Source organism: Myodes glareolus, chromosome 12, assembly GCF_982192425.1.
Source record: "Myodes glareolus chromosome 12, mMyoGla1.1, whole genome shotgun sequence".
In the NCBI taxonomy this organism is placed as follows: domain Eukaryota; kingdom Metazoa; phylum Chordata; class Mammalia; order Rodentia; family Cricetidae; genus Myodes; species Myodes glareolus.
Window position 1 is genome coordinate 6,675,726 of NC_142037.1, and position 27,121 is coordinate 6,702,846.

At 44.3% G+C, this 27,121-nt stretch overlaps 1 protein-coding gene and 1 pseudogene across 1 annotated transcript in view; one reads left to right on the plus strand and one right to left on the minus strand.

Moving 5' to 3' along the window:
- Dusp29 (dual specificity phosphatase 29) overlaps nucleotides 1–26,396 on the minus strand; it is a 61,406-nt gene extending 35,010 nt beyond the window's left edge. Inside the window, exon 1 of the mRNA XM_087911941.1 lies at nucleotides 26,027–26,396. Coding sequence (XP_087768067.1) covers nucleotides 26,027–26,283 — 257 coding nt within the window. The 5' untranslated portion in view covers nucleotides 26,284–26,396. The remainder of the gene's footprint in view (nucleotides 1–26,026) is intronic.
- LOC125395223 (U6 spliceosomal RNA) lies at nucleotides 1,133–1,226 on the plus strand (annotated as a pseudogene).
- Nucleotides 26,397–27,121: the final 725 nt, after the last annotated feature.

Here is a 27,121-nt window from a genome sequence, read left to right on the forward strand (position 1 = left end):
GACCTACTACGAGGATTAGTGGGGGGGGACCTACTACGAGGATGAGTGGGGGTGGGGGGGACCTACTACGAGGATGAGTGGGGGGGACCTACTACGAGGATGAGTGGGGAGTGGGGACCTACTACAAGGATGAGTGGGGGTGGGGGGACCTATTACAAGGATGAGTGGGGGTGGGGACCTACTACAAGGATGAGTGGGGGGGTGGGGGGACCTACTACAAGGATGAGTGGGGGTGGGGGGACCTACTACAAGGATGAGTGGGGGTGGGGACCTACTACAAGGATGAGTGGGGGGTGGGGGGACCTACTACAAGGATGAGTGGGGGTGGGGGACCTACTACAAGGATGAGTGGGGGTGGGGGGACCTACTACAAGGATGAGTGGGGGTGGGGGACCTACTACAAGGATGAGTGGGGGTGGGGGACCTACTACAAGGATGAGTGGGGGTGGGGGGACCTACTACAAGGATGAGTGGGGGTGGGGACCTACTACAAGGATGAGTGGGGGTGGGGGGGACCTACTACAAGGATGAGTGGGGGTGGGGGGGACCTACTATGAGGATGAGCATTTGTGTACTGCACAGGTCAACAATGAGGAGGGGAGGAGGGAGGCGAGGCAGGCCATGTCAAGGAAACACCACAACCTAAGGTGTGGACACTGAGGATGATGAAGGAAACCATGACTTCTGTAGTCAATCATTTATCCCCGAGTAATGATGGGGATTCTTTGGTGTGCTCATGGTGCAGAAAGAACAGGTTGACAAACCAAGGTCTCTGGGGAAACTTTGATTCTAATAGGTGTAGCAAATTCCAATTGAACAACAGGAGCCGTGAGACACTAAGGCCACGTGACACGAAATAGCATGACCGTGAGACTGTGTTTGGAAGGGTGCTCGGCAGACGCCTCTGTGAGGGGTGCGGTGCTGGAGGCCTTGGAGTAAGGCAGGAAACAGACTGGGGCAAGAGTGTTCCATCCGGGCTGAAGGAAAGCGAGGAAGACTGGGAAGGCTACCAGGCTGAGGGACTGAGCGGGTAGGGTTGGTCCTGCAGGCCGCAGTGAAGAGGAGTTTGGGTATTACTCTGGCCGTCGATGGTTTAAGAAAGGGGGTAAACATTGTTTAAAAGATTAGTACAGTGCTCGCTTCGGCAGCACATATACTAAAATTGGAACGATATAGAGAAGATTAGCAAGGATGACACGCAAATTCGTGAAGCGTTCCATATTGTAAAAGTAAAAAATAAAAAATAATAAAAATAATAAAAAAAAGATCAGTACAACTGATGTGTGGAGGCAGATAGATTGGAGGGAGATGAACAGTAGAAGCAAGAAAGGCCTGCTGTTGTGAAAGAGAGGAAGGAGGCGTGGTCTGAGGGGTATCTCAGCAGACTAAGTGGGAATAGGGGAAGAAGAGGGGGCCAGAGTATATGATGGTGGGGGAGGAGCCTGGGACCAGAGTGTATATTGGAGTGTGTGTGGGGGGGCGTGGGGAGAAGAGACCAGAGTGTATGGTGGGGGAAGAGGAGAGGAGGTAGGGACCAGCATGTATGATGGAGGTGGAGGGAGGAGGAGGGGCCTAGAGTGTATGATGGAGTGGGGAGAGGAAGATTTGGAGGGAATATAGGCTTTGGTCTTAGAAGTGCTTGGCTGTCAGGATCAGTACCTGGGGGTCAACGAGAACTTTAGTCAGTGTTTGAAGAGAGTGGTAGGGTTCAGCTTTAAGATGATATGGCCTTCAATAGCCCAGAGACCAGCCCACTGTTCAGGGAAGGGTAACAAGGTGTCAAACTTCAACACTAGAGCGCCAGAGTAACATGCTTGCTTTGAAGATCCATGTTGTCCTAAGTTATTCTGTTGCCATGATAAATACCATTATCAAAAGCAACCTGGTGAAGAAAGGCTACAATCCATCAGCAAGTGAAGCAAGAGCTTAAGACAGGAATCTGAGGTAGGAACTAAAGCTGAGACCATGGAGGAGCCCCAGGCTCACAATCAGCTACCTTTCTTACACAGTCCATCTGCCTAGGGCTGGTACCACCCACAGTGGGTTGTATCCCCGTCATCAATTGACAGTTAGGAAAACACCCCCACAGGCCAGGCTAATGGAGGCAATGCCTCAACTGAGAGTCCTTCCCAGGTGTGTCAAGTTCACAATCAAGATGAGCCATTAAGCACAGTAAGGTCACCAATAAAATGATGTGGGCAGAAGCAGGACCAATAGCCTAGGCTAGGAGGAGCCTCCCATCAGAAAGACATGCCAAGTCCTCTGCCCATGTATCTCCATCCCTCCTTAGTGCCCTCACTTCCCATGACAGGAACAGCAGCAGAGACAGTGTTTGGTAAAGACTTGAGCATTGGTGTTGGGCCCATAGAAAGATGTTTCAAAGAGCCACTAAGAGGTACTGTCTGTGTGTACCACCAGGTATGGTAACTCATGTCCTTAATCCCAGCACTCGGGAGTCTGAGACGGGGTTTATTACAAGTTCCAGTGTGGTCATATCTTGTTTGTAGTCTAACAAATAAAGCTTTTCTGAAGATCAGAGAACAGAGCTAGCCACTAGTCAACCATAGAGGTCTGGAGGTCTGTACAGACAGACAGGAAGTGATATGGCGGGAGGAGACAGGAGCTTGCTCTCTTTTTAGTCTGGAGATTTTGTAGGGGTTCGAGCTCTAGAGACTGGCCGCTCTGCTTCTCTGATCATTCAGCTTTTATCTCCTAATATCTGACTCTGGATTTTTATTATTAAAATCAATTAGAAGTCATGCTACATGTGGCATCCAACCTTAGGGTATGAATTCACGAAAAAGCCACCTTCCTGTGGCTGTGCAGTCACCAGCACAGGCTGGAGCTGCATGGACGCTCCCGCCAAGGTCATGGCCTCGCAGGCTAGGCAATCTCTGTATGATGACCACACCTTGGCTTTATGCTGTACAGCAGCTTTGAATGCTTGGGACAAAACTGGAAAAGTAGGAAAGAAAATTGAGTCATTTACTAAAGTCATACAGGGCCCAAGAAAAACCTTCAATAATTTCGTACAAAGATTGATATCAGCAGTAAATACAATGATACCAAATTCAGAAGTTAGACAAATAAAAAATGAAATTCCTGGCTTTTGAAAATGCTAATGCACAATGCAAAGGGGTAATTAGGTCAATAAAGGCAAGATCAGTATCCTAGGTGGAATGGATCTGAGATACAATCAATATTGACTCTCATGACCATGATGCTTGGATGGCAGAGGTGATTTCCAGAGGGTTAAAGAAAAATCGAAATGTCAAGTGTTTCAATTGCAGTAAACAAGGTCACCTAAAAATGACTGTAACAGGGTGTTTCTAAGAAACAATGTTTTTTCTAAGCATAATGCAAACAGAATGCCCCCTCCCTTTGGGATTATGAAGTAGATGTTGTGGCAAGGGCAGGCATTGGATTAATGAATATAGATCAATAAGGGACAGTCAAAGTAACCCTTTGCCATCAGGAGATACCTTGAGGGGATTATTGAAGGCCCCTATGCCAAACTCATTACCGTCATTTCCTATCATTGTGATGGAAACTCCTTCCCAGAGGAATTAAAGAATCTAATGCCTACTGTAAGAAACCATACTTCTCTGAATGATCAAACTGCTGTAGAAGAGAGAACAAAAAAATTAGAAGAAACTGTAAAACAAATATTTTGAAAAATTCTATAAATGAACAAAGACCAAAATTAAAAATACAAATAAATGACGTTATTGAAGGTCTTGTAGACATAGGTGCAGATGTAACAATAATTGCACCAGAATGTTGGCATCCAAATTGGAATCTTCAGGAGATAAATATTAATATTCTAGGGATCCGAATATTATCTCAGATAAAACAGAACATTAGATGGTTCAAATATATAGGGTCAGAAGGACAGAGAGAAAATTAAAGCCTTATGTGGCTAACATAGCAATGAATTTATGGGCATGTGATTGGTTACAGCAATGGAATACTCAGATTAACAGCCTCCAATTTTAGAAATAAACCACAGATTAATGTATGTTTCTGGGAAAAATATTAGAAGGTATTATAAAGATCAGTCACCAACCATTCAGTTTGTACAACATCTGCTGATCTTTCAAAGGCACCAAAAGCCCTACCTTTAAAATGATTGACAGACAAACCTGTATGGGTTGAGGAATGGCCTTTAACAACACAGGAAATACAGGCCTTAGAACACCTGGTACAGGAGCAGTTAAATGCTCAGCATATTGAAGAATCAACCAGTTCTTGGAATTCTGCTATATTTGTTATTAAAAAGAAATCTGGAAAATGGTAACAGATATAAGAGCTGTTAATAAGGTGATTCAGCCAATGAGCTCTCTACAGTCTGGAATTCCTTTGCCTTCTCTATTGCCTAAAGAATGACCTCAGCAAGGTGTTGATGGTGCATGGTTTTAATCCCAGCACTTGGGAGGCAGAACAAGGTCAGCCTGGTGTACAGAGCAAGTGCCAGAACAGGCTCCAAAACTACTCAGAGAAATTCTGTCTTGAAAACAAAAACAAAAAAGGATGACCTCTTGTAGTTATTGATTAAAAAGATTGTTTCTTCACTATACCTTTACAAGAAAAAAGACAAAGAAAAATTTCCTTTAATGTTGCCAACTTATAATAATTCTCAGCCTTAAAAGATATCAATGGAAGATGCTCCCTCAGGGAATGTTAAACAGTCTCACCCTGTGCCAATATTTTGTACATCAGCCGTTGGAAATGATACATAAACAATTTCCTCAATCTATATGTCATCATGGATGACATCTTACTAGTGAGGAGCATATTGTAGGCAAAGCCATGGTCCAGACAAGGACTCAGGAAGGTGATGTCCAAAAACAGCACTGCCAACAAAAATGTACCATAACCTGTGGCTAAGTGTAACAAGATACATCTTTAAATACCTTTGGGCTGGGTAGTGGTGGCACACATCTTTAATCCTAGCACTGGGGGGTGGGCAGAGGCAGGTGGAGTTCAAGGCCAGTCTGGTCTAGAGTAGCTAGTTCCAGTACAGGCTCCAAAGCTACAGAGAAACCCTATCTCGAAAAACCAAAAAGAAAAAAAGAAAAAAAAAAAAAGGTTAAATAGCCCTAGGAGAAAAATGCCAGATGTTCAGGTGGAACCTCCTGCTCACTCTTGCATGATCCACAAAGTCCTATTCTTGTCTCTCTCTCCAAACCCCACCCACTCAATCTTTAAACAAAGGAAAAATGACACAAAGCCCAATTTCGAATTCTTGGTGGCTACTGCAGCTTCTCCCCTAAGTTGCCAGCCATGCAAGTTCCCACTTTTGACCATACTTGGGCACGAACCCAGCTTGTGCCGGACACTTGATCATGCCTCACCTGCTTCCATCTGTGGGCGCAGCTTCTCCAGCCCTGATCTCTGGAGAACCCGCCCAGGAGCTGCTTTGCTCCAATAAACCCGTTGTTATACTTTTCCAATTCAGCTTGAGCTGGCTTGTTGCCTTGGCAGAGAAACTTCTTATGAGGGGCGCAGAAAACTATTACCAGTCAGGGGCAGCACTTTTTTGTTTTATAGTCCTCTTCCCCTTATAATGTAATCGCCATGAGCCCAACATTTCTCATGCACTATCTTCCCATGTTCAGTTTTTCTGTTTTGTTTTGTTTTCTCGAGACAGGGTTTCTCTGTAGCTTTGGAGCCTGTCCTGAAACTAGATCTTATAGACCAGGCTGACCTCGAACTCACAGAGATCTGCCCGCCTCTGCCTCCCAAGAGCTAGGGTTAAAGACATGCACCACCACCAACCGACCAATTGTGGACTCTTAATGACTTTCAAAGATTGCTAGGAGACATTTCCAGTCTACAGCCCACAGTTGAGGTAAAAATGATGAAATGGGTAATTTGTTCAAAATCTTAAATGGTGATAAGGACTTAAATAATTCAAGAGAATTATCAGATGAAGCTGAGAGAGAATTGGCTTTTGTGGAAAAGAAATTACATGATATACATGCAGGCTGTTTTCTTCCAAACCTTGATTACATTATGGTTGTTTTACCCTCTATGCATTCTCCTACTGGAATATTAATGCAAAGGGAAGATACTGTTTTAAAATATATCATTTTTTAGCACATAAACAGAGTAAAAAATTTAAAATTTATATGGGAAAGTTCTCTGACTTGATTCTAAAAGAAAAATTTAGACTTCATCCCTTAGCAGGAATGGAGCCAGCAGAAATTGTAGAGCCTTTAACTTATGAAAAAAATTGACAAATTATGGGCAGAAAGTGAATGTTGGCAAAGAGCTTGCAGTAATTTTTTTGTGTGAAATTAACAAATATTCCAAAAGCAGGGGAGTTCATTTATAAATAAACTAACTGGAGCCTTCCTCACATTGTATGAGAAACACCAATAATTAACATCACTACATCCTATACTGATGAAAATGAATCAGGAATGTCAGATTGCAAACCAGAAAATTTGAGTAAAATGGATCTAAGCCCTTATGATTCTGTTCATGAGTAATAGTTATATGTTATTCTCATGGAATTAATGAATTTTATGGAACCTCCCAATATAGTTACTGATTCACAATCTGCAGAAAGAGTAGTTTTGCATATTGAAACCAATGAATTTATAGCAAATGATCCAGAATTGACTTTTTTATTTATCCAATTACAAGAAAGAATCAGGAATAGGAATCATTCTGTATATATAGAACATACATCTAATCACATAGGGTCTTCCAGACCCTCTAGCATAAAGTAACGAAGAAATTGATCAATTATTGATTGGAAATATGCTGAAGGCCTCAAAATATCATTTTAAAAATCATGACAATACTAAAAATTTTAAAAAAAAAGATTTTTCCATCATGTGGCAACAAGCAAAGGAAATTATAAGGAAATGCCCTACATGTTCTTTATATAACCAAACTCCACTGCCTGGGGGAACTAACCCAAAGGGCACTCAAAGGAATGAAATCTAGCAGATGGATGTATTTCGTTTTGTAGAATTTGGAAAATTAAAATATGTACACCACACCACTGGTACCTATTTAGGATTTAAATGGGTGACTGCTATGGGACAATGGTCTTGTATCCTGTCACTTGTATCATTTTAATAAAACACTAATTGGCCAGTATCCTGGCAGGAAGTATAGGCAGGAAGTAGAGGTGGGACAATGAGAACAGGAGAATTCTGGGAAGAGAAAAGACTCAGTCTGCAGCCATCACCTAGACACAGAGGAAACAAGATGAGAAGGCCTCACTGATAAAAGGTACCAAGCCACATGGCTTACACAGACAAGAATTATCAGTTAATGTAGGATGTAAGAGTTAATAAGAAGTCTGAGCTAATAGGCCAACCAGTTTATGATTAATGTAGACCTCTGTGTGTTTTCTTTGGGACTGAATAGCTGTGGGACCTGGAGGGACAGAAACCTCTGTCAACAGGTGACTGCTTAGAGTTCAGAAAAGTCTGATTCGGTAATTACACATTTGCTAGACTTTATGGCCATCATGGGTATACCTGCACAAATAAAGGCTGACAGTGCTCTAGTATATGTCTCTAGTAAAATGAAATGGTTTTTTGCTTGTTACAATATAAAGTATATTACAGGTATACCACACAATCCTACAAGGCAGGCAGTTATAGAAAGATTAAACTGAACTCTAAAGGATATGCTAAATAAACATAAAGGGGTAATAAAGACCTCCCAAAAATAGATTGCTTAATGCTTTATTAGCTTTGAATTTTCTAAATGCTAATGAGAAAGAAATGACAGCTGCAGAGAGACATTGGGTAATAGGAAAACTTACAGAATTAAATCAGCCTGTATACCTTAAAGATGTGCTGAGCTCAGAATGGAAACCAGGATATTGTTGGGGAAAGGTTTTTGCTTTTGTTTCCACAGGAGAAGAAAAGCTATCTATGGATACCATCAAAATTGATAAAGGTTTGATTTGAACAAGAGAGGCCTCTTGGTTAGAAGAGGTGATAGTTCATCAACCAATGTGATTATTCAATCTAAACTTACTTATATGACTAACAAATGCTTCTCATTGGATCAGATATAACTTGTCAAAAGGGAACCTCCCCAAAGTTAAGGTTGGGGCAGGGCTTTCTTTTTGTCTTTTCAGGAGAATAAAGGCATTCAGCTAAGGAATCTGAAGGCCACTGGACAAATGAGTGAAGAAAAGGGCAAATCATCCAGAAAAAAAAAATGCCCCAAGAAAAAGGAGTAAATTGGCCTATCAGCATATCACATCTCCAACAGGATAAAATTTTCACAAATCTTCCCAAATATTTCTGATGTTCTCTACAGACATATAATGTCAATGGCCTTTTGGTAGTCCCAGTCCAATTAAAAATTTAAGCTGACTTTGGAGTTGGAGTGTGGCTCTCTCCTTCTCTAAACTCAAGCATGCCTGTTAAAGTAAAATCTCTGTTTCATGTCAGAACAGTTCACCTCATACAGGACAGAAGAAAAACCAAAATGGAGGGATTATTTTACTGCCACTAATATTTTGGTTTTAATTTGACTCTTTAAAAGTTTTCTTAAGGTATAAATATCTCAAAATTTATAAGATATATATATATATGTATGTATGTATTTTAAACATTTTGTCATGATATTAGTGGTCATATAGAGCACTAACTAATCCTAGAAAAAGGCTTCATCTAGCTTCCTGTACATGATTTCAGATTTGAGTCTCTATCAGGTAAGTAGGAATTAAGTCTTTGTACTCTGGATGTACATGACAAACACCGAACCTTAACCTTGTTGAGATCTCTGCATATGACATTTAAAATGTCTAAGTTTTCTACATTGAGCCATGACCATGCCTAACAGTAACCTTTGAAGTCTCCAAAAGGATGATGGGGCCCCACGATGACAACTCCAGGACTATGAAAGCACCAGTAAGCAGAAAACCGCCACCTAATGATCAGCTGTGAATTCCAAAGGGCTCAGGGCAATTTCAAGACGGCTAGCTGAGATGATCTAGTCTCACAGAGTACTCCAGCTGGGACTTGAGCTATGCAAGGACTGTGCAACAACTGATACAGTTACATCTCCCAGGACTTGACAATTAACCCAAATTTTTCTTTTCAGGCTCTCCTAAAGATTCTGTTGCACTCCCTAGGCAACAGGAAGTAAACTTAAGAATAGGAGGCCACATTCCCAAGTGGTGGGTAGTTGGTTTTTGGTCTTTCATTAGGTTATGGATATTTGTCATTGTTTAGGGGGGTTGGTTACAAGTTGTTATTGGTAATGGCCAGGAAAGAAGCTCAACAAAGGAGATTAGATTCAGGGTTCTTGTTTTGAAAAGAAAAAAATGGAAATATTATAGATATGGTGTATAAAAAGGTAGATTATTGATCTACTTTGAAAAGAAAAAGAGGGGACATAGAAAAGGATTAAAAAGTAGTTTGTTGAATCTACTTTTAAACCAAAAAAAAACCAACTACTAATTTTAAATATTTTACATTTATATGGATTTTTGTATACTGTTACAAATTTAAGATTATTTTTGTTAGAACATACTGTGCATACATTTCTAATATTGTTCAAGGTATTATAATTATGCAACTCATTTAACAATGCAATGCAAATTTCTAGTTCTTGAAAGTTATTATTATCAACTGTTTAGGATCATAATGAAATGCAGATTAGTAATTAGTCACCTATTACAATCAAACTTGTTGTCATATTAGCTATGTTTTCAAGGTCAAACAAAGATGTATTTTAGATAGACAGGTCATCTTCAAACACTTCAGAGATGTACAAAATATGGCATTGAAGATATTTTAACAATATAGGTTCTTTTTTATATCGAGACATGTCTACTCCTGGCAGCACCAATCTACTTCAGAAAAGATGATGGACATCGAAGAAATTCCATATGGAGTTTATTTACTTTGTGGCAAAAGTCTGGGCAAGAAAATGTCTTTGTCTTGGCTGCTGATTAAGTAAAGTGACTGCTAAGCTTTGCCAAGACAAGGTAGAACAGCCCTACAGACTATTCTGCTTCACAGAAATGTTTGTCTGATATGCTAGGCTGGTTGGTCAAAGATGGATGCCCCAATGTTACGGAGGAAACTTGGGTGACTGCCCAGGAAGTCAGCTGTTTCTGTTATTTCTCACATTCTTTGAAAGTCACTTGCTTGCACTTCTTGCTTCCTCAGGTAATATTTCCTCCTCAGGTCTCTGATGGAGTTAAAGATTTTATAGTAGTTACAGTTTTCCTTGTTTCCAGATTCAGAAAAGAAATTCACTAAAGAAATGTAAAGTATATTAGATTGAAAGACACAAAAAGGTAGTTTGGGTAATGCAAGTTAGAATAGAAAGTGAATTAGGTACAACCTTTTGTACTTACCAAGATTGGATAGATACCAAGATAGGAGTATTTTCTCTGAATTTGTCAAAGGCTAATTACATTGTTAATGTAATTATTGCCTGTTTATATTGTATGTAGTTATTATACTTAATGTATATAGTTTTTCTTATATTAGTTATAACCCTTCATTTACTTTAGACAAAAAAGGGAAATGTGGTGATATCTTATTTTTACTCTAACAAAGCTTGCCTGAAGATCAGAGGACAGAGCTAGCCACTAGTTAACCTTAAAGATCTGGAGGTCTGGACAGACAGGAAGTGACACAGCTGGGTGGAGAGAGGAACATAAGGCTGGGGAGACAGACGCTCACTCTCTTTTCAGCCTGGAAATTTTGTAGAGGTAAGAGTTGGCTGCTCTGCTTCTCTGATCTTTCAGCTTTCATCCCTAATATCAGACTCTATGTTTTTACTATTAACACCAATTAGAACTTGTGCTACATTCCAGGCCAGCCTGGACTAGACTGAGGTCCTGTCTGAAACAAACCAAAAAAAGTTTAGTGGTAGGGGGCTGGAGAAATGGCTCAGAGGTTAAGAGCATTGCCTACTCTTCCAAAGGTCCTGAGTTCAATTCCCAGCAACCACATGGTGGCTCACAACCATCTGTAATGAGGTCTGGTGCCCTCTTCTGGCCAGCAGGCATATACACAGACAGAATATTGTATACATAATAAATAAATAAATATTTAAAAAAAAAAAAAAGTTTAGTGGTACACTGCAGAGGCATGTGGAACTGACTCTGTACATTTGGACTGTCCATGAACTTCACATGCCCTGCACAACCACACACACACACACACACACACACACACACACACACACACACACACACTAATTATAATAATAATTAGGAAAACTGAATCTGATACTCATTCCTAAGTGGCCCTCAAGGAAACCTGGTTCAGATTTACATTCCATTAAAAGAAAAAAATTTAAATATGTATTTTTGTATGTGTAAGGATGTGTGCATGTGTGTGTGTCACTAAATGCATGCTTGGCACCTGGAGAGTCTGGAAGCAGGCTTTGGATCACCGTCAGTGAAATTAAAGTACAGTTGTGAGATACTTGGGCCCTCTGGAAGGAAGGACAACGAATGCTCCGAGTCCCTGTGTCATCTCAACAGTCCCCAGGCATGTGACTTTCCTAGGCATTGTGACTTTCCTAGGGGTTTCAGAGGAGGGGAATATTATTACATGATGGAGATTTTGACAGAGTGTGGCAGCTTTCTGCCCTTGTTGTGAAGGTCTGCCTGAGGCTAAACTGAAGTGCTATGGATTAATTGCAGCAGCAGAGGAAATCTCAGATCAGCCTAGCATTGACTCTGTCGTGTGGTTAGTAGTGTTCATGATTTATTGATTGACTGACTGACTGATTGATTGATTGATTGATTGATTATGCAGATTGTGTTCTGGCTGCATGTCTGCCTGCGTGTCAGAAGAGGGCACCAGATCTCATCATGGATGGTTGTGAGCCACCATGTGGGTGCTGGAAATTGAACACAGGAACTCTGGGAGAGCAGGCAGTGCTCTTAACCACTGAGCCATCTCTCCAGCCCTAGTGTTCACTCTTATGAATACCTATAATGAAAAGGAACAAGATGAGTAGGAGAAAATTAGAAAATGTACAGACTGAGGATAAATGGGGCACTAGACAGTCGAATGAAACTAAATCCTGTGTTTGAGGAGATAAACGGATTAAGAAATGGAGGAAAGGGAGGGCGAGCTCAGGACAAAACCCCACCCAGCTAAGCTTCCAATCTGGAATTAAAGCACAGTTTAGGTCCAGGCATGGTGGCACACACCTCTAATCCCAGGAGACAGACACTGTCAGATCTCCAAGTTCTAGGCCAATCTGATGTACAGATTCAGGACAGCCACATTTAGGCAGTGAAGGAAACGTGGAAAACTGGAAGCTGGTGGAGATGGAGCTGAACAATGAGGCCGTGTTCTAGTCTAGCACCAGTGAGCAGCAGAAGTGGCTTCGGCCACGAGGTTCTATCAATAGTAGAATAAAGGGGTTATGGGATCTCCCTCTGCCAAGGCCAAGTGCATGTCAGGGGTGTCCCTGCATGGAGGCCTAGAGAGGCCATTGCATGAAGCTGTGAAGTTGAAGCCTGGATTGCCTTGGAGAAACCAAAATGTTAGAGATGCCAGAGCCGTGGGACACCCGCTGAGGAGAGCAGCTAACAGGGAGTGGAACCAGCCCCCCCAAAAGAAGTGTGTTGCAGTCAACAAAGCTGGAAGGAGTTGGAGATCTGAAGAGCAATTTGACATCAGACATGGAAATGCGGAGTTTGGAGTTTGTACATCTGGTTTTCAGTCTTACTTTGGTCCAGTATTTCCTTACTATGCTCCCTTTCCTCCCTTTTGGAATGTTAATACGTATATCCTGTGCCATTGTATGTTAGAAGTGTGTGATCTACTTTTTGATTTTTATTTTACAGCTGTTACAGTTAAGAGATTACATGAATCTCAGAAGAGACTTGAGCCTTGGACTTTTAAACAATGTCGAGACTGGTAAAGACTACGGGGACCTTTGAAGTTAGACTGAATGTGTCTCTACGTTATGCTATGGCTCCAAGCCTACCGAGGCCAGCAAGTGGGATGTGGAATAGGAATGCCCCCAGAGACTCAGGTTTGACTATTTGACCCACAGGGAGTGGCCCTATGTTGGAGTAGGTGTGGCCTTGTTGGAAGAAGTGTGTCACTAATGGGGTAAATCAAGGTCTTCGAAGCTTCAGTCCAGACTCAATAGCACACAGTTCTGCACATTCTTTTCCTGCTACTGTGAACTCTCAGCTCCTTCTCCAGCGTCATGTCTGCCTGCCTGCCACCATGTTTCCTGTCATGAAGACGATGGACTAAACCTCTGCGACCATAAGTCAGCCCAATTTTCATTTTTCCTTTAAATGTTTCCCTTTATAAAGGTTGCCATGGTCATGGTGCCTCTTCATAACAACAGAACACCTAAGACTGTAGGCAGATAAGGTGTCTGCTTGTCATTAACTTGTCTTAGGTGGGGGCATTCTGTCACACGTGAGCCTGCTAGACTCATGTCGTTTGCTCCATTGGGCTGTTACTGACAGGGTCTCTGTATGTAACTCAGGTTGGGCTTGAACCTGTAATCTTCCTGCCTTAGCCTCTGAGTGCTGGAATTCCTGGCAAGCACCACTACCCATGACCTGTGCAGTTTATTCTGAGAGCATCCTCAGTCCCTCCTTTGACTAAAGTCTCTTTAATTCTTTCGCTGCAAACCCATGGCCAGGCTCTGCATTCTAACTGCAATTGAGAGACCGAAGAAGCAAAACCTTTCTCACATGGCCTGGTTTCCTCAGTCAGAGCCTTCTTCTCATCCCTGGTCCAGCCTCCTGCCAGTCCCTCTATGGTCACCTCCTGAAAACTTGCTTCAAACTCCATCAGTCAGCTTCAGCTGTCAACTTGACACAAACCTGGAGTCACCAGGAAAGAGGAAACTCCAGATGAAGAATCAATCAGATCAGACTGGCCTGTAGCCATGGCTGTGAGACATTTTCATAATTGATGTAGGAGGTCATAAGTCACTGTGGGAGGTGCCTGAAATGCTGGAGGATATTGTTTATGAGAGATAGCAAGTCACACGTTTCCACTGTGCTAAACAAGTTTGTTTGATGCATCTGCACCGGATATGTGTTGTAGAATATCAGTTAAAGGTGTAGTACATTTGTTTATGCTGTGAAACATTTGCTTAATGATGCAAAGATGTGTTGCATTCTTTGGTGTTGCATTTGTTCATCTCTGTGAAACTCTGTTACTTTGCCTGTCTAAAACGCCTGATTGGTCTAATAAACAGTTGATCAGCCAATAGGTATGCTGGAGAAAGGATAGGTGGGGCTGGCAGTCAGAATAAATAAAAATATGGAAGCCATGCCAGGAGCAAGAGAAGGAAGAGGAGGACTGGGGACCAACCACACAGCCAGACATGGAATAAGAAGGAAAGAAAAGATATATAGAAATAGAGAAAGGTAAAGGTCCAGAGGCAAAGGAAAGATGGTATAATTTGAGTTAAGAAAAACTGCCAAGAAATAAGCCAAGCTAAGGCCAGGCATTCATAAAAAAGAATAGGCCTTTGTGTGGTTTATTTGGGAACTGGGTGGGTGGGAGGGTGGGAACCCCAAAGAGTAAAGAGCTAAGAGAAAAAAAAACAAAAAACAGAAACAAAAAAAAAAAACCCCAACTGTTGGGAGCCACCTGGAGGCACAGGTGGTCCTGCAGTTTGGAGGTAGCCACGTGGGGCTGAGCACCCCTGCCTGCACCCTTGCCTGCACATGCTCAGACCAGCAGAATGGCATTAACCAATCAGGACAGCGTTCAAGCCGCTCCACCGTTTAAAAGCAGATGCCTCGGGACCCTACTTCCTCTCTCTAAGCTTTCTCTCATCCCTGCTCTATCTTCCCTTCCCCCAATTTTCCTCAAGGGAATGCTCCAAATAAAGATGTGACCAGAGAAGGAATTCTCGTTTTTGGTGGGGTTCATTCCTGCTGGACAGGATGGCGCCCCGCAACTGGTGCTCGAAACCCCGGACGCTGAGGGACCCTGACAACTACGCCGGGGGACCCTGAGAAAGCCCGGGAGAAAAAGCCAAGATCAGACACCAGCACAGAGAGCCTTGAATTTCAGAACTCTGAGAACATGGAGCGGTGAGTGACGTCTGTGAATCCCCAGAAAGGGGAGGAAAAGAAATGTAAAAAGGAATTTCAAAGGATAGGCCTAAATAGAAAAGAAAATACAAAAAAAAAAATCAAAGTTAAGGTATCTGAAAGAAGGTACAGAAAGCAACGGGGAAGAAAAATCCCTTAAGTTCAGTGCAGGAGGAATGTAAACAGCAGCAAAAAAGGCGAGGTAACTAAGGCGGGACTTTGAGGACGATGGGGTACGGGAGACCGCGGCTTCCGCTCCCTCTCCGTCCACCTGCGTACTCGCTGATAAGAGACTCGGGGCAACAGTCTCGTAGGGAGGCGAGTTTGATCGTGTTCTAAGACTGCCTTCCCTGTTCTTAAAGAGCCACAGAGTTTCTGAGGTGATTTTCGCCTAATTTTGATAAGAGAGCTCAGTCTCTGGCTCTCACGTACAAAAAACTTTAATTTTTGACTGAGAAAGACAAGCTGCTTGATCGTGCTGAGAGTGCTGGCGGCAGCCGGCCCGCCTTTGAGCGGTAATGCCTGATTAGAAACACGGAAGTGGGCCAGGCACGGTGGTGCACACCTGTAATCCCAGCTACTCAGGAGGGAGACGCAAAATTGCACTCTTCAGTGCTAGCTCGTTCGGGAGGCGTGGCCATGCTAACCAGTTGCTGGCGGGAAATTTGCTGGAGTCCGCAGAGGCCTGCGAATAGCCAGGTCGCGGGCGGGCTAAAGTCCGTGTGACATCAGAGGCCTTCTGGCGGGGCTATGGTTTTTGGAGGACTTTTTCAGCACCTGAGCGGACTCGCCTGACTGAGGCGGAAGCTGCGTGGTGAGCAGCGGCGCCATAGAAAGCAGAGAGGAGCTGAATCGGCTCTGCGGAAAAACTGTGTTTCCATAGCATCATGGGCGGGCGGAGATGAGTTCCCAGAGAACGGGGCTCTGCGCGCGGGCGGACCGGGCAGGAGAAGCCCCCCCACGGGTGGGCGGATGCCCCCCTCGCCGGAGCTTGGCGGTGCGAATTCAATGCCTGAGGTGAGGCTGAGGTACAGTTCGCAGTTACGGGATAACCGGCGAGCCCGCCCACGGCCCGGGGCGGAGCCATGCCTTCGGGCCATGCGGAGCGCGCCATAATGGGCTTCAGAGGCGGAGCTGTGGCAGCCGCCGCTGTCCGCTGCTGCCGCCGCCCTCAGCCAAGGTCGCCAAGAATTTAGTCAGATAAAAACATTTGTCGCCAAAAATTCAGTCAGATAAAAACATTTATCCCCTAAACAACGTCCCTTCGTCAGCAGGAAGTAGCCAGATCGATGCTACGCCCATTCTCCCTTAAAAAACTGGTCGTGATTATCATAATAAAGGCATGTTTACCTGGTTACCGTATCCTAGGTAACAAAGAAAGGCGGACCTTTTGCCTGAGGCACCTGGTGAAATAAACAATGTTACCTAGAGGTTTTTCCATCTGAATAGGGGAGCTGGAGAGATGGCTCAGAGGTTAAGAGCACTGCCTACTCTTCCAAAGGTTATGAGTTCAATTCCCAATGACAACTGCTTTGGTTTTTAAACAATAGAGGGGGACTACACTACCAGTGACAGCTTCCCCCAGAGAAAGGATTTCTCTTGCATTCTTTACACTTAATTTTAATTCAAAATTTTGCTGGTACAGGCAAACAAGATTTGCTTTTTGAAACAGAGACCTGCAGATCTCTAAGTTCAAAACCAGCCTACTTCCAGTACTGATTGTGCTGAATTTTTACACTGAGAGTTTTTAATACTCTTAAATGTTAATTTGGGAGGAGAGTTTTGTTTATGTTTTTCTAGGAATGCTGACATACATCTGGATGCCAGCGAGACCGACCAGAGAGATAAAGAAGACGACCCAGTGGATGCTGAGTGTCCTGCTGTGGAAGATTCGTGCGGAGGCAGCAGAGATGACCTTCTGGGCGGTGCCAAGAGCAGCTGTTTCACACCATCGACTTGAGCAACACCCTGTGCAACCTCTTATCTCTTACTCTACTTTGCCTTTTCCTTCCTTAGGAATGGGTGGGAGCAGAGATATCCTTGGCATGCTGCGTCTAGGTGGGGACCAGATTGGAAAATAGTTTTGCCTTATTGCTCTTAAAGACAATAATTAGGGGGAGATGTTGGGAGCCACCTGGAGGCACAGGTGGTCCTGCAGTTTGGAGGTAGCCACGTGGGGCTGAGCACCCCTGCCTGCACCCTTGCCTGCACATGCTCAGACCAGCAGAATGGCATTAACCAATCAGGACAGCGTTCAAGCCGCTCCACCGTTTAAAAGCAGATGCCTCGGGACCCTACTTCCTCTCTCTAAGCTTTCTCTCGTCCCTGCTCTATCTTCCCTTCCCCCAATTTTCCTCAAGGGAATGCTCCAAATAAAGATGTGACCAGAGAAGGAATTCTCGTTTTTGGTGGGGTTCATTCCTGCTGGACAGGATGGCGCCCCGCACCCAACAGCAGATGAGGTTCTCTTGTCCCTTGTTGGACCTGATGGGAATGCTTTATTTAAACCCCTGAAATCCATGACTCGGGGTCATTTTTCTGGAAACCCAGAGTTGGACCTGGCCAGAGAGTCCACTCACCTAGCCAGTATTTAATTAAAGCTTGCTTCAAATTTGACTTTAAACTGTGGTAGTGGCCATATTTTTGACCAGCGGGATTAACAAAACTCTGTCTCAAACAAAACAAAGAAAGAAAGAGAGAGAGAGAGAAAGAAAGAAAGAAAGAAAGAAAGAAAGAAAGAAAGAAGGAAGAAGGAAGAAGGATAACTGAACAGTCCACTAAACAGTGTATCTCTGTGGTTCTGCTTCCCTTCCCGTCTTGCCCTGAACTCCTGCCTTGGTTTTCTCTGATGATGGGCTGTAACCTGTAAGTCAGATGAACCCTTTTCTTCTTATGTTGCTTTTGGTCATGTAGTTTATTCTCAGCAACAGAAAGCAAACGAGGCTGTGTGTGGTAGTGCACACCTTTAATCCTAGCACTCAGGAGTTAGAGGCAGGGGGATCTCTGTGAATTCTAGGCCAGCCTATTCTACAAAGCAAGTTCCAAGACAGGCAGAGCTATGAAACAGAGTCCTTGTCTCAAAACAAGGCAAAAACAAAAAGAAAGCAAGCGCACTAGAACATCTCCCCAGATTACACTCCCCAGATTACCTTTGTTGTCCTGATCCCCACCAAATCCCTTTGCAACTAAGACCGTTTCCCCCATGAGGTCTTGTGCAGAGGCAAGGTGGAGTGCATGGCCCATATACTTAGGTCCATGGAGACCATCTGTCTTTCAGGTAGAAAGAGAGCCACACCCATGTTGCAGGGTTCTGTACTGGGCACTGAGGCCAATCTGCTGGAGGCAAGGCTGCGTCTCATTTTGATGTCTCTAGAGGTCAGCCTGTGTGTGGTCCTGAATGCCTGTTGGTTTATGGTCTGTGTCCTACAATTTGTCGAACTTTTTAGTCTGTTGTCTGTAACACTGTAGGGATTGTTGTGTCATTTCCTGAATGTGGCCTGGATGTCATTGTCCCCATGGAGTTGGGGCTGTGTGCACTCTTTGCAGGTGGACTTGGAGCAGTCTTTTTCCTAGCTTCTCTTCTCAATAAGTCACTGGATGCAAAAGAAAATGAAAACCACCAGCTCCCTTGGCCTGCTTGTTCTTGGGTACACTGAGGCCATTCAGGGCAACAGTTTAGGCTGCTGCGTGAACTAAAACTTCTAATCTTTGGAGACTGGCTGAGCCACCCTTTCACAGGTGTTGCCTAAGACCAAAAGAAAACACAGATATTTAAGTTATGATTCATAACACTAGCAAAATTAGAGTTATGAAGTAGTAACAAAATAATTTTATGGTTGGTGTCACACAACATGAGGACTGTATTAAAGGTCACAGCGTTCTGAAGGTTGAGAACAACTGATCTAAACTAAAGTCTCGGGGGCTTCATTTGTCTGCTTGCTGAATAGACCCAATTACACAGATTGGCTTTCACTACAGAAAGCTTGTAAAAATGAACTGTGCTGTGCTCAAGTTTCTTTGCCAGATTAAAGAAATTCAGTGGGGGAGCAATGGGAAATTGTATATCAAAATGTTTATCTTTGGGTAACGGGAAAACAGGGAATTCTGATTTTTTTCTTCCTTTTGGTCTGTGTTTTGTAAATTCAGTGATGAGCATACTATAGCCATTTACTATGCAAATGGGTACTGCGACTTTATTGATATTATTTCTTAGTACTCAGGAGAGACTGATTATTACAGAGACGTGAGGTGGATTTTTAATTTCTTTGGCTTTTTAAGTTCGGTAGAAAGTCCTTCCCACTGGCCATGGTGAGGCAGGAGAAAGACTACACAGCAAGATGTTAGGTTAGAAAATAGAAACTTAAGCTGGGGGTAGTGGCACACCCTTTTGATCCCAGTACTCTAGAGTAGGCAGGAAGATCTCTGTGAGTTTGAGGCCAGCCTGGTCTACAAATGAGTTCTAGGACAGCCAGGGCTACATACAGAAATTCTGTCCTGAAAATAAGACAGAACAACAACAACAACAACGCCAGAAACCTTTTTTCCATGATGTTTCACTTCCCACGGTTCACCCCCCACCACACACACACCAATGATGGAGTCTAAGGAAGGAAAGAAACTAAGTACTGGAAGCCATGCTTGAACACGATGTACTAGTAATTAATCGAGGCTCTTGGCTCATGGTGCAGTCAGTCTTTAACCTTGTTCGAACCATGCCTGAGAAAGCTTTGTCTAACATGCGAGGGCTGGGCCAGGGCCTCAGTCTTCTTTCTCTGCTACTTTGTCCATGACTGGTGTCCACTCGCAATAGTTGAAAGTTCAAAGTCCAGGTTTTCTGGGAAACATCCACCATGCAAAATTGTTAATGCTGGCATGTTTTGCCGCATCCTACACTAGCCGCTCCTCACCTTGGAGTAGCAAGCCAAGTGTCAGCTTTGATGCTACAGTAATTGTGTGTGTGTGTGTGTGTGTGTGTGTGTGTGTGTGTGCGTGCGTACATTTTACCAAGAGGGTCACATCTGTCCAGACATATCAATGAGAGACCCCTCCTCCCTTTCCAGTTTCCCCATCTTCAGGCCCAGGAGATAAATGTCTCTGACTTTTGAGATTGCTAGCTGCCTGGGAGCAAACGTATCAGAAAGGACAAGATGGAGACCCCGGGCTGCAGACTTGGGAGGCTATGGGGTGGAGAGCGGGGCACAGGCATTTGCTTGTGAGAGACCTGGCTCCTTGGGAAGGGTTTTGGACTGTTGATGACCCTCTGAAAGGAGGCTTTGGAGGCAGCTACAGTTAATGAAGGTAGGGAGTTGCCTCGGGCCCCAGACATCATAGTTTAAGGGTGCAGGGATGCCACTGTGGAGAGAGATTTCTCAGTTTCTCCACGTCGGCCAGCAGGCCGCCCTGCCTAGGAATGTTCATCCCTTCCCAGCAGAGATACAGTGCCCTTCTCACTGACGGTGGAGAGAAAAGAAAGAAAGGTTTTGCTAAGCAAATGAAAGATGTGAAGGAGATTAAAGTAAGAATATTTAAATTACAGACTGTGCTTTTCAAGCATGCTCAAGCAGTTCTTGAAGCACCCATTTAGGGCGTGCTGATTGATAAGGGCCTATGAATTATTCTTATCTCCTAGTTCCTAGCTCTCTGGAGGGCAACACTTGGTTAACCTAATTTGAATCTAATTTAAATGACTTAAGAGTAATAACACAAGTATGTGCTTGAACCTAATAAAGCCTAATTTATTAAATAGGACGTTTTAGAAGAACTGTATGGTACAGCCAGACAGGGGCCTTTGAAATCATCCTTTATTTAATAAATAAAGAAACAAAGTCCCAGAACAATAACATGTTTTGCTATAGGCCAGGCAGTTAGCAGCCATGCACTTGGGAACATGAACTCTGTACCCTAGGTATTGAATGGGGGCTTTTGCTTCACTCTCTGAGGGCCTGTGCTTCCCACTGGGGCAGACTTAGTTCCCTACCAAGTTATGGGAAGTGGGTGATGAATGAGGGACATTCACAAGGTGGCCTGCTGACCTGTGTCCCAATCATCTACTAACCAAGCAGACCTTCTCTGAGGCTGATAAATCATGGGACTTGGGGTTTTTAGGCATCCCAATGGGGCTGAACCCCTTGGAACAACCTGGGACTGAACACATGTTTAGAAAGCCTGAAACCCTCAGGTTCACAGGCATTTCTCCTCATGCCTTGGGCTGGGCACAGGTTGGTTTCTGTCTCCAGGCTGTCCTCAGGGCAGGAAAACCCAGTGCTTACAAAACAAAACTGGTGCTTACTCTGTCCTTTCTTCCTTCTGTCACACCTCTAGCTCCCGTCTCGTGTGCAATAGTTCACACTTGAGTGTGCTGGGCATTGCGATAAGCTCCCATGTGTCTTGACATATTAAAACCTAAAATCTTACAGATGAAGAAATTGAAGCTCAGAGAGCTAGATGGCCAGGCCGAAGTCCTACAGAAACCAGACACTGGGGCCCAAGTGCTCGACTGTCTGCTGGTGGCCACAAAGGGGGCCTGGCAGAGAAAGAGTAGATGCCATCTTGGGGATAGTTCTGGCTACTCCCAGGTCCAGGAGTCTCCCAACAGTAGACGGTGACCCAGAACATCCGTCCATCCTTGCTCTTGAGTCTGGATTGCCCTCCAAACTGTCCTCCGGAGTCTGGTTTTCAGAAATCTTAGGTGCCTTATAGGTAAAAGAAAAACTCATCCTCAGTACGAATAAAAATTTAGGATTTATGCCTGTGGAGCCAGCCTTGGGCATTGGGCCCAGAGAGACCGAGAAACTCAGGCATTTCTGTCATCCTGCAGCTGGATTGATATTCTCACGATGAAGTCCATGGTCCTTTGACGTCTGTGAACCTTGATAGGTGGTGTCATACCCAGAACCCAGGATCAGAGTCAAGATGAAGTTGAGTTGATTCCTGCCCCCACCCCCCGTGTTTAGATCACACAACTCCCCTTGAGAGCTGCCTGGCCTCTAGGTGAGTGTAAGTGTGTGTGTGTGTGTGTGTGTGTGTGTGTGTGTGTGTATATGTGTTGGGGCCTGATTGGGCAGACCTTAATTGAATTGAAAGGGCAGTGACATTTTCTTGGTTGAAATAAGCAGGGTTATAGTCAAAGGTCAAGGAAGCTTGCAGACACCTGCCACAGTCTGGCACCATCTTAAGTAGCTGTGTCCTTTCTCAGACACTCACGGCGCTTCTATGAAAGCAGCCCTCACTTGGCGTTCAGCCTTCCACAGGCTGGCCGTCACCTACATTTCTAGACATGTCACTAGCAACAGTGACAATAACATTTACATTGGTCTGTCTCTTCACAGTTTCCAAAATGCTTTCTTAAAAGAAGCTTCAGAGCTTCTTAACAACTATTTTAGAAGTGAGGACATAGGTCCAGAAAGGTAAAAGGCCATGTTCCAAAGCCACTATACCTTTCCAGGGCTTATGGTAGGCTGTACTGTGGTTTAGAATCTTGTTCTCCCTCCTTCAGGGTGGAGACCTGCCTTCCTGACCCTGTCACAAGCAGGGTGGCATGGGCTTGCTTGGTCCAGTGAAATATGGCTAAAAATGGCACATGTCACTGGGTCTGGGGATGCATGCCTGTAATCTCTGCACTTGGAAGGTCGAGGCAGGGGGATTAGGAGTTGGAAGGGCAGTCTCAGCTATACGAGAGTTCCCTATAAACAAACAGATAAAAAAACATGGCATACATCATGTGAAAGTCAGGCATTGTTTAACCACGCCTTTCTTTTCTCTCTGTTGCAAGAGAAAATGTCCCAGCAGTCCCTGCAATAGGGGCTGCCCTATCAGTCTGGAGCGTGAACTCCAGTGACCACAGAACTTAAACTGTGGAGTCAGAGTGGACTATAACGCTGAGAAGCCGGCGGCTGCGATGGTGGTCACTGAGCTGTGGGAGATGCCTGTTTCACTGGCTATAAGCTGACGGCATGGTGTTAGCATTTGACTTAATCCCAGATCTGAAGATTTCCAGTGTTGTGTTTTTTCTGTCAATCTTTGTGTACACAGTATTGGGCTCACATCCTTGTGGACTGGGACTCCTGTGTCTGTGAATTCTTCTTCCTGCAGTGATATCTGAGATCAAAGTGTATGCGCACCTCTTTGACAAAAGAAAAATTTGACTTTATGGAAAATTTACAAATAGGACCCAGAGGCTGTTTGGGATTAAAGTGAATGCAGCATCAATACACGGCGCAGCTCAGGTGAACCGTGAAAGTATGCAGAGGAAAAATAAGCCAGCTACAAAACCCCACCAGGCTGTTCGATTCCATGGCCATACAATGTCGAGATTAGGCCGATGTATAAAACCAGAAGGCAGACTGGTGACTGCAGGGCCCTGAGGAAGGTGGGGGGTGAGGAGTGGCTGCTTAATGGATCCTGGCTTCCTCTTGAGATGATAAAAATGTTCTGCAATTAGATAGTGGCAATGGTTGCACATCTCTGGGAATATCATGAAATCATTGAATTGTACAACTTAAGAGGATGGGTTTTATGATATATGAATGATAATCCTGTAGAGCTAAGAGAAACAGCACATTGAGTTCTGTGCACCCCTCGCCTGAGATCCCCTGATGTTCTCAGCCAGGAAACGACCGGACAAATTGTACCATAGTTATACTGTGGAATATTAAAAATGCAGAACAGCATACACAGTGGGGTTTGTTTTGTAAGAAGAAATTATTTAAGCCATACATGGTAGTGCACATCTCTGATCCCAGTGTTTGAGGGGATGAGGCAGGAAAACCAGGAGGTGAAGGCTACTGAGACCCTGTCTCAACAGTCAAAAACGGAACCAGGAGGTGAAGGCTACTGAGACCCTGTCTCAACAATCAAAGCAGAACACCCATTGGTGGAGCTGAGAGACACCTCAGCAGGGAAGAGCTCACAATGCTCTTGAAGAAGACCCCAGTGGTTCCCAGCACTACCCTGGACCACTTACAAGTGCCCATAACTACAGCTCCAGGCGTTCTGACTCCTGACACCCTGGCCTCTGCAGACACCTGCATTCATATGCACCCCCCCCCTCCGCCCCAGGCATACATAGGTATACATAATGAAGGTAAATTCTTTAGAAAAAAAAATCAATCTGTTTAAGAGAAATGAAAATGCATTGTATGTGTGTGTGTAAGTGTGTGTGTGTGTGTGTGTGTGTGTGTGTGTTTTCTTGTGTTTGAAATAGCATACAGAAAGTGGAAATAGCACATGAACTTGCTGTTTGGGAGCTAGCGAGATGTTTGGTGGGTAAAGGTGCTTGCTTGACCTGAGTTCAATCCCTGGTTCCCACATGGTAGAGAGAGAACCAACCGCCATGCATACATATATTGTGGCTTGCTCTTGTACTCACATGCACACACACACACACACATGCAAATAGAAATACTTTTTAAAAGGTTTTGGAGAGATGGCTCCGCTAAGAACACTGGCTGCTCTTCCAGAGGTCCTGAGTTCAATTCCCAGCAACCCCATGGTGGCTCACAACCGTCTATGATGGAATCTGATGCTCTCTTCTGGAGTGCAGGCATATGTGCAGACAGAGCACTCATACATTAAAATAAATAAAAATAAATCTGCATAAGATGCTTTGAAAAACAAAAACAAGCCAGGCAGTGGTGGCTCATGTCTTTAATCCCAGCACTTGGGAGGCAGAGGCAGGCAGATCTTGGTGAGTTCAAAGTCAAACTGGTCTACAAAGCGAATTCCAGGACAGCCAGGACTGTTATACAGAGAAAACCTGTCTCAAAAAACCAAAACCAAAACACCCAAAACTTAATACTTGTTATGGGCAGAATTAAGAGTGGAAAAAGAGGGATTGCACTTTCATTTGTTTCTGTTTTGTTTGAGACAGAGTCTCACAGGCCCAGGCTAGCCTCGAATTTCTGTCCAGCCAAGGTTGACCTTGAACTCCTGTCTCTCCCTCTAGGCGTGCTGCACCGCTTGGCTTGCGGTTTGTTTTATGACCCCTATTTACTTTAATTTAGTAGGTAACGGCATGTAGTATTTCTAACTTCTCACAGCTTAATCAAAAGGTTATGGGGAAAATAAGACAAGGGCTACTGCACTAGATAATTTACCTCTGGTTTTTAAGCAGTCAACTGGGTAGTAAGAGCAACACGCACAGGGGTCGTGTACATCTGCTCTAAGGACCGGTAGGGCATGAAGTTCAGAAGGATGGGGGAGGAGGAAAGTAGAAGTCATGAACCTCGGATCTCTGTCATCAAGATTTTAGAATATAGGGTACATACTAAACAGTCCTGTGACTCAGTTGTCTTGCTTTGAGATTTCTCTTTCATTGGTGTATTGTGAGGGTCAAACAAGGTCATGCTTGCAGGGTCTTTAGCAGCATAGTGTCTACCATGCAGTGGTCCCTAAATGATGGCCGCAGAAATTTCTCAGTTGTTGGTGAAACGGGGAAACTCACTCTAAGACCTATAAATGGACAAGTGACCTCAATTTTGACTACTGTTTTTCAGACACATAGTTGGGGTACTTCTAATGCCACGCTCCAACTCCGACTCTGGCTAATAGTCAGCTAAAATAGAAGATGAGATTCCCCAGTCTCTCTTGCAGCTAGGTGCAGGGGAAGTCTTAGGCTGGACTTCCCTTTGGAAAGATGTCCTTCTTGCCTTCCTTTCTCCTGACTTTGCTGTTGGGTTCTCTGTGAGGATTCTGGATTCCGAAGAGCACTAGACCCTCATGATGGTGAAGCAATACACAGAAACCCTCATCTTGGCTCTCCTGCAGTTACCATGGTCGCCCCACCTAGACTTCCTTTGGACTTAACACACAAGAGAAAAATGAGTCTGCTTTGCTTAAGGCTCTTTTCTGAGTTTTTGTAAAGTGAAGATGAGCCCCTACTTCTCATAGAACAGCTGACCTGAAGGCAAGGCCTGTGACTCGGAGTTGCAGAGTGACCGAGGAAGCACTTGTTCCTTTCCCAGGGTGATGTAAGGGCCAGGAACTTACTCATCACCGATGTGGAGCCTGGGCCAGACCTCGTTGACGTGCGTGTACTGGGGACTGCCCTTCCAGAAGAGGCGCTCCAGCTCGAAGGCACCAGGAGTACAGTAGTCCTCAGCCTCTCCCTCCTCCTCCTGCAGGGACAGCCTCTTGGTAGAGGGGTAGGCATTCTTGAGGCTTGTCTTTGTATCTCCTGATGCCATTTTGGAACCAAGGGATTTTCTTTCCTTTCTGTATGAAAGAGAGTCAGGATGGGTTAGCATGGAACAGTTGTCATTAAAGAAGGTCAAGATGAGGTTAGCAGGAAATGGTGGGCATTATAGGGGCGAGGATGGGGTTAGCAGGGAATGGTGGGCGTTATAGGAGGTAAGGATGAGGTTAGCGGGATCAGTGGACATTATAGGGAGTCAAGATAGGGTTAGCAGGGAATGGTGGGCATTATAGCAGGAGGTGAGGATGGAGCTTAATTTGGGGGTTTTGTTTTTCATCTGCTGTGTCCCCTCTTGCTCACCCCCGGCCACACAGGTAAGTGGGGAAGGCCATGGTGACAGTTAAACAGCGCTCCCCAACATTCCAGCATGTACACAGCGAGAGGGCTGGGGGCCTGAGGCAGTTTTATAGCAGTTGACAGAGCAGCTTTGAGCCTAACAAATTCCCCTAAGCAAGCCAGGTTGTCTGTCCCCCACCCTCATTTTTGTTTTTATTTGTTTGTTTGCTTATTTATTTTTGGTTTTTCAAGACAGGGTCTCTGGGTGTAGCTCTGGCTGTCCTGGAACTCAACTCCACAAACCAGGCTGGCCTTGAACTCAGAGATCTGCCTTCAGGGGGTCGAAAGAGAGTCCCAGCTAGACAGCTGTGTCTGCTCATTGAAAGCTGTTTGGGAAGTTTATCAAGCTCTGCTGGTGGGATGTGGAAGAAATGTCTCCATTGTTCCCCAGGAATCTTGCTGATTTGACAAGTAAATTGGATTTCCTTAGCTATTCATCCACAGAGCTCCAAATCCAAAGATTCACCCACCAAGGATCAAATGAGAAACCTGACTTCCTCTCTTGCCTTTACTCCCTAAACAAGATAGTTTAACCACCATTCATTCACACATTA